Here is an 18,043-nt window from a genome sequence, read left to right on the forward strand (position 1 = left end):
AGGAAGGTGGCAAAATGTTCTGGAGAAGAAGCTATTTCTAAGCTATTGAAGAAGCTTAGAAATGGAGGAAAGGGTACCATATAAGGAATTAAAAATGATGAAGGTGACATGAAAACTGAAGATAGGGACATCCTAGATGTATGGAGTAATTACTTTGAATGACTATTAAACAAACCAAGCAGTGATAGAACCATACTAGAAAATTTTCAAGAGGAATGCAAAGAGGAGCACATATCAATACTTGAGGTAAAAAACAACCTCAAAAACTTGAAAGGTGGAAAGTTAGATGGAGTTTGGAGGCAAAAAAGTTTTGCAGTGGCCATGCACTGCATAATTCAGAAAACCTTTTTCAGAAGGCAGAATTCTCAGTGATTGGAGTAGAGCCTCGTGGTTCTCAAAGGAAATAAAACTGAATGTGAGTTCACAGAGGAATTTCTCTAATAAGTGTTCCAAGTAAGACTTATGAAAGCATACTTGAAAAGAGGTTGAGAAAGATTGTGGAAGAAAAACTTGGAGCAGAACTAGTTGGGTGCCAAGATCAGATTTTCTTTAAGACAGATAGTTGAGAAGTGGTATTAAGCCAGGTTCTGTACTTAATTTTTGTAGATCTGGAAAAGGCATATACAGGGTGACAAGCACTTTTCGTCATACAATGCATGGTCCGAACTCAAGCGGTGAACCGCTAGAGGGCACTTTCCAGTGAACACTTATAAGCACTGGTTTTTGCAGTCGTTATTTCTACTGCAGAGTGCAAAAAGGATGGATTCTTTCAAATCAGGAGAATGCTGATATGCATTTTGTTTACCGAGCTGCAGACTGGAATGCGAGGGAAGCCCAAAGACTGTACCGAGAGTGCTTTCTGGCCAGACACGTGCCTGATCGTAAAACCTTTCAGCATTTGCACTGATATCTGTGCGAAATGGGCTCCTTTGTCAGCAGCATGCAGGATACACAGCATGCAAGGAGTGTGAGGATGCCACGTGTTACAGAAGAAATTCTACGTAGGGTTGCAGATCATTCCAAATGTAGCACGCGAACAATTTCCCATGCCGTATGTGTGCTCCAAATACCGGTGGTGAGTTCTACGAGATGAACGATTACACCCCTACCATGCACAGAGGGTGCACGCCTTGACACCCGTAGATTACCGGCCTCATGTGGATTTTGCACAGTGGTTCCTGCAGTAGACTGCAGTGCAGCTGGACTTTGATGCACATATCTTATTCACTGACGAATGCACCTTCTTTACACGTGAGGGCATTTTTAATACCCACAATTATCATGCGAGGGGGGCAGAGATCTGCATGCCACACGTCTACATTCATACTAGTGGCGTTTCTCCATAAATGTTTTGGCTGGAATCCTACATGACCATTTGATTGGCCCATACTTCTGCCAGCACGACTGAATGGGAAAACTTGCGTCGTATTTTTACAAGAGATCTTGCCAGAATTACTGAACCCTGTTCCAGCAAACATTGAAACATGTGGTTCCAACACGACGGAGCACCATCCCATTTCAGCATGGATGTGTGGAATGCCTTGGATGCAACATTTCCAGGACAATGGATTGGTCGAGTGGTCCATCGCTTGGCCGCCACAATCGCCCGATCTCTCATGTCTGGACTTTTTCCTAGGTCATATGAAAAGCCTGATCTACAATAGCCCCATCGATTTTCCAGTGAGGACCTTATTGCCAGGATTTCTATTGCCGCTGCACGAGAAATGTCTGGTGTTTTCGCCAATGTATGCCAATCGCTACGTCGAAGGTGTGAAGCCTGCATTAATTTTGGCAGTCGCTCTTTCGAGTAGTTTCTGTAATTTGTTCAATAAAATTCTTTAATTTATGTTCTGTAATTTCTGCAATTGTTTCAAATCTCCTCTGTCATTCTTGTTTCTTCATTTCCTGACACAGTAGTTGCTAACCCCTAGCGCAGCGCTTCCCAAACTGTGGGCTGCGACCCCCTTGTGGGCTGTGAAATAATGAAAACAAATTTAAAATGTTTTAAGACTAAATAGATTTTTTTATCTTAAAAGAAACATATTTAATTTTTATTATTTATTTCTTTGTTATTTTTTGATGTTTTAATGGAAAAAAATCGCACATTGGTGTGCGTTCACAAATTTTGCTTCCTGCGTATCTCGGCGCTTAATGAATATTAGTAAATATATGCTTATTCACATAAGTTTCATTTCAAAGCAGAAATCTAAGCATTGCAGTTTCAAATATTTCACCTGATATTAGTGTAGCAGTATTGAAACGCATCCATCACATTAAATTACTATTAAACTTCTTTTATATTTTTAATTCTTTCTTTATTACTAATCGTTTTATGTTTCATGTGCTTGTACTGCAAATGTACAATACAATATACTATCTATATAAAAATATGAGATAATGTGCCATTTCAAATGTGTATGCAAGATGCTAAAATTGTAATATTTGCATTTAATTTTTGTGATATTTGCTGTGTATGTTTTTTATTGAATATAAATTCAATAAATATTATAATATGTCTATATTACGATTTTTTTTCGAGGGGCCATGAAATATTTTAATTTTTCCAAAGGGGGCCCCGACATTCACAAGTTTGCGAAGCACTGCCCTAGCGCTTCACCACTTGAGTTTAGACCATGCATTGTATGACGAAAAGTGCTTGTTTGGGTGTGTTCTATCACCCCTTAAAGTTTGGCCCAAGAGTTCTGAATCACCCTGTATAGGTCCATATATACCAAAAATAGGACCATGCCAAATTTCAAGGCATGCTCCTATTTTTCCTGGTTTGGCATTGGGCCTCTGTTTGTGGTGCCACGAACCTTGAGCTCCAAGTGGTATCTGAATATTCTAGACAATATGATGCTTCCTGCTTTGTGACATTTCTATGGATCTGACTATAGAATAGCCATTGAATATTGAAATTGTCATTGTTTCTTTCAGTGAGACAATGCACTGTGTGTCATGGGGCTGCTGCTATAATTGCATGTTTTGTGGACATGAATGTCACCACACCTGAGATCAGGGCTCCACGGAGCCCTGATCTCAACCTATTGAACATCTGTGGGATGAACTGGGGCACTGGATGAGGTTAAGGCACATCTGCCCCACAACAGTCCAGGACCTCCTGGACTGTTGTGGGGCAGATTATGTGAAAGTATGCCCCATAGGATTGCTACAGTCATTGCAGTGAAAGGAAGTCCTACATCTCATTAAGGTGGGTGCTGAAGCTGTTTATTCCTCAAACTGTATTGTTTGTTGACTTCTTTTCAAGCAGTATATATATTGTCATAAGTATGTATGATCAGTTTATCTGAGATGTGGAATTAAAAGCCAATTTCTTCTAGATCTTCAAAAAAATAAAAAAGGCCTAGAAAAATGTTTATTTTTATTTAGTGGCAGACAAACCTTTGTCTGCCTCTGATTTAATGCCATGGAATTTATTAGCTTACTTTACCAAAATTAGCTATGCTCATACTGTAAAATTTATTTTTACAGTATTTTTTGGATGAATAAAAAAATGTAATTATCATTTGTAGCATATAGGTCCTGCACATAACTACAGAAATAGTGGAATGGCAAGACAAGCTATTAGAGATGCTGGTTATGAGATAGCACTTGGAATGATGCCCAGATCTATTGGACCACTTACATTTGTTTTTACAGGATCTGGAAATGTATCTCAAGTGAGTTTAATGTTTCTAACTAAACTGACTTTTTTTTAAATTTTTTTTTTATCATGATAAAATGTCTTCCGTATGACTTTAATACATGTACATGTTTATATTGCAGGGTGCACAAGAAATGTTTCAAGAATTACCCTATGAATATGTTAATCCATCTGATCTTGCCCAGGTAGCTGAGCATGGATGTAAGTTTGAATTTAAATATGAAATATTTTTTATGCATCCAAGATATTTACTTGATTTCTATGATTTGTAAATTACCAATAGAAAGAAAATCAGAAGGTAAAGTAGACTCCATAAATATAATAACTGCACCTTCCAAGGCACTTAGAATGTTACCTAGTAAAGGTACAGAAAGTCAGTTGTATTATGTTTGATTCTGCTCTTGTTACATTATCATAGCATGCTTCTTGAAGGAACAAAGTGTGTTTAGATAAGCTGACATATCTGTGTGCTTAGATAAAGGATAAGAATTTGAAGTAGATTGAGGAATGCATGTTTCTGCGCTAAGAATTGTTTTAGCAATATATTTAGTGCAAATGTTTGAATTAAAAGACTGTAGCCTAACCAAGGAAATTGGGCATTTAGATTATCCCACTTAGCATTCTTATAACGTGACAACATATGGGAAATTGGTTGTGCATTACTCCACAGGAGAGAAGTCAGCATGCTGGACTACAATCCCAGCTGCCTAGTTCAAATAACATCCACAGTATATTTAGAGTGAGTGTGTGCGTGTGTGTGTATTTATGTTATGTAATAGCAGGTTTTAATGTTAAAAGGTGTAAGATCTTGCATTTTGGACAGTAAAGTGTTGGGTCACATACTATATTAGTAGAACTGTGCTTCCTGCAGGTAGATCTGTTTCAGGATTTCAGTTTGATGGTTGATTGACACCTGAATTTCAAGACATGCACTTAGTGTTGTAAAATCTACATGGCCCATTACTCATAAAATGACTACGTGACATGTAGATAAGGAAGAGATAGAGCATTATACATAAATCAGCCCTAACTAAAATTAACATGAAAATTCAGTCACCAAGTTTCTGGTGCGATGTAGAAACCATGAACTGGTTCAAAAATGAGTAATTAATGAATATATAGTCAAACAAAATAAAGTTAGTACTTTTTAAATTAGCTAATCTTTCCTATCTCATACAAAGGGGATAGATCTAGACCATTGGATCTGTTTAAGGTTAGGACAGTGAAGTAAAGTTTCAAATATTTCTTTATAAAGCTATGAGGAAATGACTTTTATAAAGAACTCTTGTCTTGTTCCAATGAACTCTATGTTTAACATCAACAGCATGCGCTTCAAGTCCCACAAGATCAAGGAATCTAGTAGATGCCTGAATAATTGAGAGGTGGAAGCTTGCTCCTAGGAGAAGTGGGAAAGGAAGATTTTTGTGATGGGGCAAAAGGCAACAAAATTTTAAACTTTTGCTATGCATTCACTAATGCCATGCACATAAGGGATAGGAATGTGTCATTTCAGCCTGCATAACTCAGTGGAAGTGGCTCTTGCATCCTCTGCACTACACTATCTGAAGATATACTTAAGTTCAAGTCTAGTCACTGACTGGAGGAATTTTTCTAAGCCTATCTTCAATTGGTTCCCGAGTTAGTTATTCTCTAGCACAGGCAAGAAGGTTTTTTCTCCTAGAAACTCCATTTTTTTGTCCCATAAAATCAAGAAAACCAACCATAGAATACACATTATTTCAGACAGTAACATATCCTGTTAGGGTTAGGTACCAAGAAATGGCAATACTTGTTTGCCTATCTCTGATTGGCTACCAGTTGAGACGGAATTGCCCACTCAGTCTCCAAAGACAGACAGAGTTAAAAGGCCTTGCTTCCTCACTATAATAGAATAAAAGGTGTTAGCTGATTACAGGTATACCTCAATTAACAAATAGGATGCGTTCCACGAAATTACTTTAAGTGAAACTTCATTCTCAGAGGTAAAAATACTATGGCCATAATAGGGATACATTCATACTTAAAGAAAACGAAAGACTTTTTTTTTTGAAAAAAGAAAGCTTTATTAAATAAAAAAAAAGTCAATATTACATACCAAACAAAGATAAAATCATGACATTTTAAAATACGAATCTAAAGTTTATTGTTTATGCTTTTTTTCTCTTTCATTTAACAATTGCCTATATGGATTTATTGCATTTAACACTGATCGCTTAACAATAACACTTCTTCCTAAATCAGGATCATTTTCACTGAAAAAAGTTAAAACGTTTCAATGTCATTCAAGGACCTTTTTAAATCTTTGGTTGCTAATACTTTTTCGGTAGGAACTTCTTTAATTTCGTCTTCATTTTCTTCGGCTTTGTTGCTAACAAGTTTATCTAAATCTTCCACTTAAAAACCATCATCTTCTGCATGTAATAAAAAATTTCTTACATCCTCTTTGTTGACATTTTCGAAACCTATTGATTGAGCCATCTTGATAACTTCATTTCTAATTTCTCGAATGTTATTTTCTTCTTCTAGTACAACTTCTGGCCATAATTTGTGCCAAACTCTATTTAAGATTGAGTGACTTCTTTCCAAGAGCTATTAAATTTTTTCAATTGCGTCTTTAATGGTGTAGTTTTTCCAAAAAGTTTTAATTGACATTTGTTCTTTATCTTCTAGTTCAATTAAATTGCTTAATGTACCACGCAGATAATAAGCTTTAAATGTTGCTATTACTCCCTGATCCATCGGTTGAATCAGAGAAGTTGTGTTTGCTGGAAGAAAGACAACTTTGAGAGGAATTCATGTGTCTAACGTTCAGTAGAATGTCCCGGAGTGTTGTCCAATAACAAAAGAGCTTTTTCTTCAAAATTCTTTCTTTGGCAATACCATTTCACTTCTGGACAGAAATGGTTAACAAACCAATCAGTAAATAACTCCTTGGTAATTCACGCTTTTCTATTTGCTTTCCATATTACAGGTAAATTCGTTTTTATGTTACCTTTTAATGCCCTGGGATTTTCCGAATGGTAAACTGATAACAATTTTAATATAAAATTGCAGAGGCATTTGATCCAAAGAGTAATTTTAAACGGTCTTTGGCTGTTTTGAACCCAGCTGCTGATTTTTCTTCAATGGAAATGAAGCTTTTTGATGGTAGCCGTTTCCAGAACAAACTGCTTTCGTGAACATTGAACATCAAATTTGGTAAAAATTTTTCACGTTCAATTATTTCCTTTAGTTTTTCTGGAAACTTATTTGCAGCTTCTTCTGATAATTTTACACTGAATTCTGGCAAGTTTTTTAAATTTCTCAAGCCACCATGAGAAGCCACAAAATTTTCCACAATTTCTTTGGTTTCTTTAGATTTCAGGTGATTAAACAAAAAGAATGCTTTTTCTAGAATCACCATTTGAGTTAAAGGCATATGACGTTGTGACATGTCATCTATCCACAAACAACATTTTTTTCTAAAATTGGACTCCTTAAGCAAGCTAATTTTGCTGCTGTAACATCTGTACAATTCTGAGCAGAGTGTTTTATTTTTTCTGATTGACTAAGTATGGTTGTTAAAGTTAACTGTGCTAATCCTAAAGAATGTGCCACATCGGATTTTCTTTCACCCTTTTCAACACATTGTATGATATTTAATTTAGTTACTAAAGAAATTGCTTTTGTTTTCCTTGATTCTGACATTTTAACTAAATGGGTAGAAAAACAAAATATCAATTAATATTACAAAATCTACAATAATGCTATCAGAGAACATACACCACACTGAAACACACCCTATGAAGTGTAAGCAACGACTAAATTAATGCAGAGGATTCACGAAACTGTTAAAACAGACACACACACACTCACAGCTTGGGAGTACGTGCCGAGTAGGCATCGTTCGCCATTCGGATGATTGCCGGGCATTGGCCTTAAAATTTTAATACTTTTACGTAAAATAGATCTTGAAATTGCGGACTTCATTATTTCAAGGCTTCATTACCGGAGGTAATGTTAACCGAGGTATACCTGTATTATTATTATTTAGTTGATTTATTATGTGTTATTTCTTCTCTATTTGAAGAGGTAGATATACTGTAACTGTCAAAAGCTCTTTTGATGAAAGAATTCTTAAAATCATTAGATAAAAAAAGGTGGAATTCTTTCTGTAACGGTGTTTGAAGGACATAAATGAATGGGGCAGGGGAGAACACCTTACCACACTCACAGTACAAATGTACTATAGGTTTACTAATAACTTTTTGTGAGTGAGAACCACATAAACACAGGTGTAGCTTTTATGTTAACTGGAAATTCTCATCTAGTCCTTCATGACTCTCAATAAAAATCATTCCCTTGTGATGTAAATTAAAATCCTGACCATAGCTGAAATTGCAATCACTAATACATACATTCATCATAATCAAATTCCTGTTATATACACAGTGTGCCCATTAAGTAATGAGACAACAGTTACTCCACACAGTGTTTACATCTGTCATTACAGGTGTTCGAAGGCACAGTGGAATTCCAGAAGTTGGAACCTCCTTCAGTGTGTGGATCACACCTAGTTGGATGTCCCCCAATGTCACTGAAGCACTTCCCTCTCAAGGCACACTTCATTTTTGGGAAGAGGAAAAAGTCTGTTAGGCAAATCTGCTAAATGGGGGGGGGGTGCAATCACACGGCTCGACTTTGAAGAGCCAGGCAGCACGTAGTGCATGGCTGTACAACAGAAACTAATTGTTGTGGAACAGTTCTTTCCTGCCATATTGCATGCAGGTGTACAGTCGGTGCATTATTCTCGGATAATACTGACCGTTCACTGCGGTGCCTAAGGGCACCACAGCGAACGATAATTACAGCAGCATTAAAAAAAACAATGACCAATGTCTTGGCATGTGATTTTTTTTCAACCTGACTTTCTTCTGCTTGAGAGAAGACATTCCATGCCATTACGTGCTCTGGCATTTCTTTTCTGGATCAAACTGAAAATAACTCATCACAGGTGACAATTCTTTGCAACACGTCATGATCTCGATCAACTGCATGGACGAATTTTTGATAACATTCATCCTGGTGCTCTCTCTGCTTGTTTGTCAACATGTTGCTGTGCAACCCTTGAACAAATCTTCCTCTTGTGCAAATAAATCTCTTTCTAAGATTAATCTGGATGTTTCCTTATTGACAGCAAACTGTACAGTGATTAGTGGTTATTTACTAGTGATTATTCACTTATTATGGGCAACAAATTTCCTAGCTTTCATCACATTTTCATTTGTCCATGCAAAAACTGGTCATCCATAGTGTGGTTCATCCTCCAGGGACTCCCTTCTTTAAATGCTGGAAATCAGCAGAACATATATGCACAGTTCAGGCAGTCATTGCTGTAAATTTTTTTAGGCCTTGGTACACTTCTGTAGCAGTTTTTTGTCATTTACAGTAAAATTTTATGACAGCTCTTTGCTCCATGATGCAACTTCTGACACTCTCACACCCTCTTACTTCAAAGGTTGCCACAAAAACTGCGGCATCACCTGACTCGAACATTGAACCTGCAATTATAACACACCCTAGCAGTCAAAACTATAAACATGTTTGTTACTTTTATTCAAGAGACTTCTGTAAAAAAAAAAAAAAAAATCAATCTCATTACTTAATGGGCACTGTGTATACTCTCACAAGATGTTCAATATGCTATTGCTTTAGTAGTGCTGCATGATGGGTTTACATCATTACTAAATGCTCAACAACAATTTTCTTTTCAAGTCACTCTTATTTGTCTGGTCTACAATATTGTTGGATCTTATATTTTGGTCTTATGAGGAACTTCTTACTGCATTAGTTCACCAAGATCTTTGTCATGGCATCTCATTAACTTTTTTTTAATGAGATGCCATGACAGAAATTGACACATAGCATTTCGGAATGCACAGTGTCAATTTCTTTCCTAATATCTTCATTTTCTCATATGAGTGCCATTTTGATGCCATTGTTTACTGCCCTAATTTTTTTCAGAAGTCCTCTAATATCTATTCTCTATCTTTGATCAACTGCTTTTTTTTTTTTTTAATCATGATCTCAGATCAGTAAGTTAAATATGGAATAACGCTACGGCCATTTTATTGTTTTGACTAATTTGTCTCTTATTCACATCATATTCGAATGGCTCCTCCACCCTATTAATTGTACTTATTCTATGTGTGTCCATAGTTAATTATCCATCTTCACTAAAACTTGTCAAAAAATATTTTACTTGTTCTGTGGGTCCTTCATTAAGAATACAGTTGAGAATGCCAGATTTGTTACAGAAGTTATACAGTTAAAGAATCCTGAAGACTTCTTACATTTAACAATAACAACAAGAAAATAGTAAAAAAAAAAAAAAAAAAAAAAAAAAAAGAATAGCCAAAAACGCTTTCGTTAATTTTTAATAGGGGGTATGGTCTCCATTAACAGCTAAAACAGCGGTACATCTTGATTGCATGGACTGGAAAAGATGATCAAACAGTTCTTGTGGGATATTTCGCTACTCTTCTGTGAGAGCAATTTTGAGCTCTTGAAGCGATTGTGGTGGCACCAGTCAAGCAGAAACGCACTTGCCTAAAGCATCCCAGGCATGTTTGATTGGATTACAATCTGGTGAAAGGCAGGCCAGTCCATTTGTTCAGTACCTCCTTCCTCAAACCACTCTTGTACCGAATTTGCATGGTGTGGACAAGCATTGTCATCCATAAAAATGAATTCTTGGCCAATCGCAGCAGCATATGGACAAACTATAGGTTCCAAAATCTCATCGCGATACCTTTGGGCTGTTAAGGAACCATTTCTGAATAAAATAGAGATCAATATGGCCACCTATACTTATTCCAGCCCATACCATCCAACTCCCACCTTGATGTTGGGGTCTTTCACAAACAAACTGTGGATTATTTCTTGTTCCACTTTCATGCCATATCAAGATATGTCAGTTATCTGGTTGCAGACTGAACCTGGACTCGTCACTAAAAAGTATACGAGCCCAATCCTCATTTGTCCCCTTGCGGTGTGGTCCTGTGCCCAAATTCTCCAGGCTCTTTTGCGATTTGCAGTAAGTGGAATGCAAATATTGGTCTTCGAGCATATAAACTTATGGCATGAAGATGATTTCAAACATTTCCTATCTTCAGAAAGATTCCAAAGTCAAGAAATTATGCTTTGAGATACACGACATGCTCGAGTGACAACTTGCTGCATTTGTCCAGCTTCTAATCGACCAATGGCTCTCCAAGCCATGGATTACAGGATATCATGCTGCTCTACCATTTTTAACAAAATAATGGGTGGTAGGTGACACAAGTTTACAATTGAAGTGATAATTATGCACTGTGGAAGTGAGCACAACAAGCCACTCTTTTAAACCCCCCACATGCTAATATGACTGAGACATCTTTCAACAAGTCTTAACATGATTTTGTACACAGTTGTGTGTTCTACACTGTTGTATATCAAGAATATTTTAAAATAAATGTGTTACATTTGTAAATTATTTTTATAACTTTAGAATTTACAAGAAAACCAAAATATTCCCTAATTGTTTTCAGCAGTATACAGATAAGTAATCAGAATAAAAATATTAAATTAATTACTGTATACATTTTTTTTTATTAAACTCATTATTTATCTATACATATTACATGGTCTCAATGCCAGAAACTTTCCACAGCATTAAATTAGTTATTTAAAAGTTTAGTATGAAGGGATATATTTTTAGCATGTTTGGAATGAATATTTGGCATAATTGTTTTTAATTTTATTTTTATTTATTTATTTTTTTTTATGAAACAAATATGTAAAAGATATGGTGTGAAGATTTGCTTTTAAATATTTGAATATGGGACATTATACCAAGCAAAACCTAGTGTTTATTTGAGTGTAAGTCAGCAGTAGAATTGAAGGAAGTATGGAAAGATGATTTAATGTTAAATCTGGTGTCAGACAAGGATGTACATTATCCCCTCCTTTATTCATTATCTATATGGATCCCATTATGAAAGAAAGTAGTATTAAACCTGATATCAAAATTGGAGATGTTGATGTAAGTTGTTTGCTTTATGCGGATGATGTTATACTTCTAAATAAATCTGCTACAAGTCTGCAATATTCCATGACTAAATTGAATAACTGTTGTAATAGATATGGTATTAATATCAGCAATAACAAGACAAAGACGATGAAAATAGGCAGAAGCATGGAACTATCAACGGCATTGTGAATGGAAAACTTATAGAACAAGTAAAACATTTCAGCTACCTAAGCATGATTGTTAGTGAAAATGGTAAATTGAATGTTGAAATAGACAACAGAATCAACAAAGCTGGTATGGTAGGAAGTCAACTGAATAAATTTATATAGAATAAGAGAGAAATTAGTCAAAATACTAAATTAGCTATACAAGACCAAATTTAAGTTATGGATCTGAGAGCTGAATTAGAAGTAAATCACTTGACCAAAGACTAGAGACTGCAGATAAGAGAGTCCTGAGAAAGATTAGGGGGGGTGTGAACAGATGGCATCAATGGCAATATCATATTAAAAACGAGGATATTAGGAAAGAACTTGACATTGTTAGCATCCAGGAATGTGTTAGGCGCTAATCTCAGGTGGTATGGTCACTTAAACAGAATGGAAGAGGAAGGATTAGCAAGATGAGTGTTCTCTGCTATGTTGGCAGGGAAAAGATCCTGAAAAAAGAAAAAGACATGGCTGGATTGATATGGTAAAAAGTGCCTTTAGAAGATAGAAATATAAGATCTGACAATGTTGGAGTCTTGACAGGTAACAGATTGATTTGGAGGAGAATTGTAGATAGGAAGTTAGTGATGATGTAAATTTTTCATGTAGTACTATTTATATCCTGTACATCCCTTGAGGGTACATGTCAGGAATTCGATGATGATGGACATGAAGAAAGCTTCAGCCTCTTTCTGACTACAGTTAGGTGTAGATGCCATAAATTTCCAGTTGTCTCTGTCCTTAGCTAATGTCTACTCCCTTATATCAAATATTTGTAGATCATCTTATTCTCCATCTTGTTCTTTGATAAGCTTCTTTCTCTTTTGTTGGTAGAAATCACGGCTTAATTTTGTCCATCTTCCACCTGTCAGTTTGCTAGCATTTCCCATCTCCATTTACATGCATTATAGCACTTTACCATATCCTACTCCAGTCATCTCTGTAATTTTATTGTTTCTATGTCTTTTTGTTAAGTGGAGAATTCTCTTCAAAGTTCATTCTGGCAGTTCAGCCTATCTTCCTTCTAAATTGCTGCTCATGTCTCACTTCTATAGATAAACACTGGAATAAGGCACATATTAAATGATTTTCTTCTTAAACTTACTGGAAAATGCTTAACAAATAATCTATATGTTAGAAGATCAGTGAGATACAGTGTAAGGAGAGTGGATTCTGAAAGTAGTAATAAATGTGGATATTCTTTGAGAGCTACTTGTGCCATAAGGTTGCTTCAATTCACAAGAATCGAATGGAATTAAGTTATGGGTTGTTCACTTTGTGTCCAAAAATAGTTGCAATAAGTGAAACATGGTTAGATGAGAATAGAAATGGAGGGATATGATTGATGTTTCTCATGAAGATAGGAAATGGGGGGGGGGAACTGATGAGGATAGCAAGGAAATTATGTCTGCACTTAGTTGAGATACATGGGGGGGGGAGTGGCAGTGGTTGTGGTGGATTGGTGTGAAGTGGAGATTGGTAGAATGAGATATTTGGGTGGGGGTTAGAAAAGCAACTTGACTTAGCGAGCAAGTAAAGAATGATCATTATGGATGATTTCAATTACAGTAGTATTGATTATAATGAACGGGGTGCTTAAGGGTCAAAGCTGTATAACTGAGAGGAGACCTCCACCTAGCCTTTAAAGGAATGCGGAGAACCGACCAGGGCTTCTGACCTACTGTCCAATCCTCACCTTCTCATGGTGCACCCTGTTGGGTATCTACTTTGATACTGAACGAACGAGGATGGGCTGGCAATTTGGGATTTAGCCGACCAAATTGTATTCTTATTGGTTAAACCAAAATAAAAAATGATGGTACAACATGACAAAATTTCATGCCGGCTGGGGCGTCGCCCGGTTAAACAAGACCCCCGTTGTTTTCGCCAGGGAACCAGGGCGAACAGCGAAAAGTCAGCTACTGGAACAAATCTGAAAACAAACCTCAACTCAACATCACCAGAGTTAAAGATCGGTACTATCAACGTAAGAAGCCTGAATGGCAAAGAAATAGAGCTAGCTGAGGAATTAGATAAGTACCAGATCGACATAATAGGGGTGACTGAAACAAAAAAGACCAAAACTGGTGAGATCTTTCTTAGCAATAAATACAAAATGTTATATTCAGGCAATGACAATCAAGGAAAAGAAGGAGTAACCATAGTATTCAACACAAAATACGAGGCTAATCTTCTTGAATGGCAGTCAGTCTCAAGTAGAGTAATGTGGGCAAATATGAGAATGGGGAACTGGACAATGAGACTTATTTGTGCCTATGGTCCCACAGAAGGTTCTACTAAGGTAGAAGTGGAGGAATTTTTTGAGGCTTTAGAAAAAGCAACTGACACAATGAAAAAGGAAAAGTTGGTCCTCGTTGGGGATCTAAATAGTAGAGTAGGAAATGATTGTGAGACATACAAAAATATTTTGGGAAAATTTGGAGAAAAGAGCAAAGCTAATAATAATGGCAAATATCTGTTGGATTTCTGCTCAGGACATGGACTGGTTATTACTAACACCATGTTCCAACATAAAAATGTGCACAAATTCACATGGAGAGAAGAGGCTAGGAATAAGAAAAGTCTCATTGACTATGTTATTGTTGATAGTGATGTTTTCTTCCTGGTGCAGGACACCAGAGTGTACAGAGGATTTGAAATTGGAAGTGATCACTATTTAGTCTTCAGCAGGAAAAAATTGAATTTCATATTGAAAAGAATAACATGTAAGAAAGTTTTAAAGCGAATAAAAGTTGAGCAGCTCTCAGATGTGAACTGTAGACTAAAATACAGAAATATTATTGAAAAGAAAACGAAAGAGTTTGAGAACAGGAATCAAACCTTGGAGATTCAGTGGCAAACTCTGAAGGAAACATTGATTCTGCCAGAGAGGCATGTGGTGAGGTTGTGTGCAAGGATAAAAAAATCAGAACTCCCTGGTGGACACAGGAAGTTGAAAGAGGCAGTGAAGGAAAAGAAGAAAGCATATCAAAAGTTCCTGGCAAATAAGTCAGCTTTTACTCTTACAGAATACAGAGACAAATGTAAGAAAGTTAAACAGTGTGTAAAACTAGCTAAACAAAAGTCATGGGAGGACTTTGGCAAGAATATAGAAAATAAATATCAAGAAGGTGGCAAAATATTCTGGAGGTTGTTGAAAAAGCTTAGGAATAGAGGAAAGAGTGCTGTAAAAGGAATTAGAGATGACAAAGGTGAAATGAAAACAGGAGAAAAAGATATCCTTGAAGTATGGAGTAATTACTTTGAAAAACTACTAAATGAAACAAGCAGTGATGACAGCACAGTGATAAAAAACACTGACCAGGCATGCAGTCAGGACTACATATCCATACTTGAAGTAGAAAAAGAAATCAAAGGCTTGAAATGTGGAAAGGCAGCAGGAGTAGATGATATTCGACCAGAAATGTTGAAGTATGGTGGTATAAGAGTCTTACAGTGGCTGCACAGCATAGTTCAGAAAGCCTGGACAGAGGGACGAATTCCCGATGATTGGAGTAGAGCTCTCATAGTACCCATATATAAAAAGGGAAATAAAACTGAATGTGAGAATTACAGAGGTATTTCCCTACTGAGTGTTCCTGGCAAGATCTATGCAAGTATACTTGAGAAACGGTTGAGAAGAATTGTGGAAGAAAAGCTTGGTGAAGAACAAGCTGGATTCAAGCCAAATAGAGGCTGTCAGGATCAGATCTTCACTTTACGACAAATAGTCGAGAAAGCATGGGAATATAACAAAGATCTGTATTTAAGTTTTGTCGATTTGGAAAAGGCATATGACAAGGTGCCAAGAGAGAAGCTATTCAATACGCTGCAGTTATATGGCGTTAATGGGGCATTATATCAAGCAATACTTAGTCTTTATTTGAGTTGTGAGTCAGCAGTTAGAATTAAAGGAAGTACAGGAAGATGGTTTAATGTTAAATCTGGTGTGAGACAAGGATGTACATTATCCCCTCTGTTATTCATTATCTATATGGATCACATTATGAAGGAATGTGGTATTAAACCTGATATCAAAATTGGAGATGTTAATGTCAGCTCTTTGCTTTATGCGGATGATGTTATACTTCTAAATAAATCCGCTACAAGTCTGCAAGATTCTCTGACTAAATTGAATAGCTGTTGTAATAGATATGGTATGAAGGTCAGCAATAAAAAGACAATGAAAATAGGCAGAATCATTGAAAATGTCAACTGTGTTGTGAATGGAGAACCTGTGGAACAAGTAAAACATTTCAGCTACTTAGGCACAATTTTTACTGAAGATGGTAAACTAAATATAGAAATAGACAACAGAATCAGCAAAGGTGGTATCGTGGGAAGTCAATTGAATAAATTCATATGGAATAAGAAAGAAATTAGTTGGAACACTAAATTAGCTGTATACAAGACTGTGTTCAAACCAATTTTAACTTATGGATCTGAGAGCTGGGTCAGAAGTAAAACACTTGACCAAAGACTAGAGACCGCAGATATGAGAGTCCTGAGAAAGATTAGAGGCGTGAACAGATGGCATTAATGGCAATATCATATTAAAAATGAGGATATTAGGAAAGAACTTGACATTGTCAGCATCCAGGAATGCATTAGCAGAGCTAATCTCAGATGGTATGGTCACTTAAATAGAATGGGAGAGGAAAGATTAGCAAAACAAGTGTTCTCTGCCAGGTTGGCAGGAAAACGACCCAGAGGAAGACCAAGATATAGGTGGATTGATACGGTACAAAGTGCCTTAGACGATAGAAATATAAGATCTGATAATGTTGGAGTCTTGACAAGTAACAGACCGATTTGGAGGAAAATTGTAGATAGGAAGTTAGTAATGATGTAATTTTTTCATGTAGTGCTGTCATATCCTGTACACCCCTTGAGGGTACATGGCAGGAATTTGGTGATGATGATGAAAAGAGAGCATCAGAGAATAATGAGAATGAATTTATGTTCTTAAGGGACATCAATCTTAGCAATATGTAATGGTGGGCACACACCGTTTACGTCTTAGTTCTGGTTATATCATCAGAGGATATGATTGTGAATGGAGTGTGTAATCTTCCTCCAGTTGGTGAGAGTAACCGTGAAGTGATTACCTGGCTTGCAGCTGAGCATGGGCATTAATCAAGAGCTATTTAACAGCAGCAATGTCTGAGTGTATTCCAAATGTGAAAAGGCTTAACAAAGCAGGAGCTAAGTTGATGAATGAACAGATTAAGTGTTAAATCTCTAAGAAGGCACTGTGGAAGTAACAGAAGTAATTGTTGGTAATTATCAGTTGCTCGAAAATAGTACACAGAGCAGGCCAGGAAGGTGACTCAGTTGGTAAAAACAGTAAAAGTTCAGTATGAGTATGAGAAGAAATTAGTCAATCAAGCTAAGAAAAATTCCTAGTGAGTTCTTTCAGTATGTTGCAAATAGAAATAAAAATGATTATGGGAGGATGATTCCTAACCAATTTGGTGGATATAGTTGAAGTATTCAATGAACAGTTTATTAGTATTCACAAGTATTTCATACTCATGAAGGCAATATTGAGAAGCTGGAGTGTAGAGGATATAATGAATGAGCAGGAAGTATATGAAGAATCAAGTAAACTTGGCATTAATAGGGTAGTAGGACTTGACAGTTTATTGCCATGTCTCTTGAGATTTTCTCAAGACTGTTTTGTGGAATTAATAACACTTTTGGCACATCTGTTTAACATGAGTATTGCAATAGGGCAAGTTTCAAAGGAATGGAAAGCAGAAAAATTTTTTCCATTTCACAAAAGTTGGATAAGATTTAGACTACAAATTATAGACCACTCTGTGTGTCTGAAGTTCTTCTTTAGTTATGAAAGAAGTTAGTAAGAACTAGGAATTCAGAAATAGGTTGATAATTAGAAATATTCTTTATGATGGCCAGCATAGGTTTGTTAGAGGGAGGTCATGCTTTAGCAATCTGCTTATGTTTTACAAGGTGACAAATTCACTGCATCAAGGAGATGCATATACAGTGGTGTATTTGGATTTTTCAAAAGCCTTTGATAGACTGTCACATGACAAGCTAGTAGCTGAATTGAAATAGATGGGATTAGATAACAGACTAGAGTTGGATAACTGATTG

At 36.3% G+C, this 18,043-nt stretch overlaps 1 protein-coding gene across 1 annotated transcript in view; it reads left to right on the top strand.

The window, feature by feature from the left end:
* The window catches only part of LKRSDH (lysine ketoglutarate reductase/saccharopine dehydrogenase), a 363,892-nt gene that overhangs the window by 45,908 nt on the left and 299,941 nt on the right, over positions 1 to 18,043 (top strand). Inside the window, exons 6-7 of the mRNA XM_090398943.1 lie at positions 3,534 to 3,680; positions 3,787 to 3,865. Of these exons, the coding sequence (XP_090255069.1) occupies positions 3,534 to 3,680; positions 3,787 to 3,865 (226 nt within the window). The remainder of the gene's footprint in view (positions 1 to 3,533; positions 3,681 to 3,786; positions 3,866 to 18,043) is intronic.

The sequence above is a fragment of the Typopeltis vanoorti genome, chromosome 1, assembly GCF_054136105.1.
Source record: "Typopeltis vanoorti isolate ZY-2024b chromosome 1, IOZ_Tvanoo_1.0, whole genome shotgun sequence".
Classification (NCBI taxonomy): Eukaryota; Metazoa; Arthropoda; class Arachnida; order Uropygi; family Thelyphonidae; genus Typopeltis; species Typopeltis vanoorti.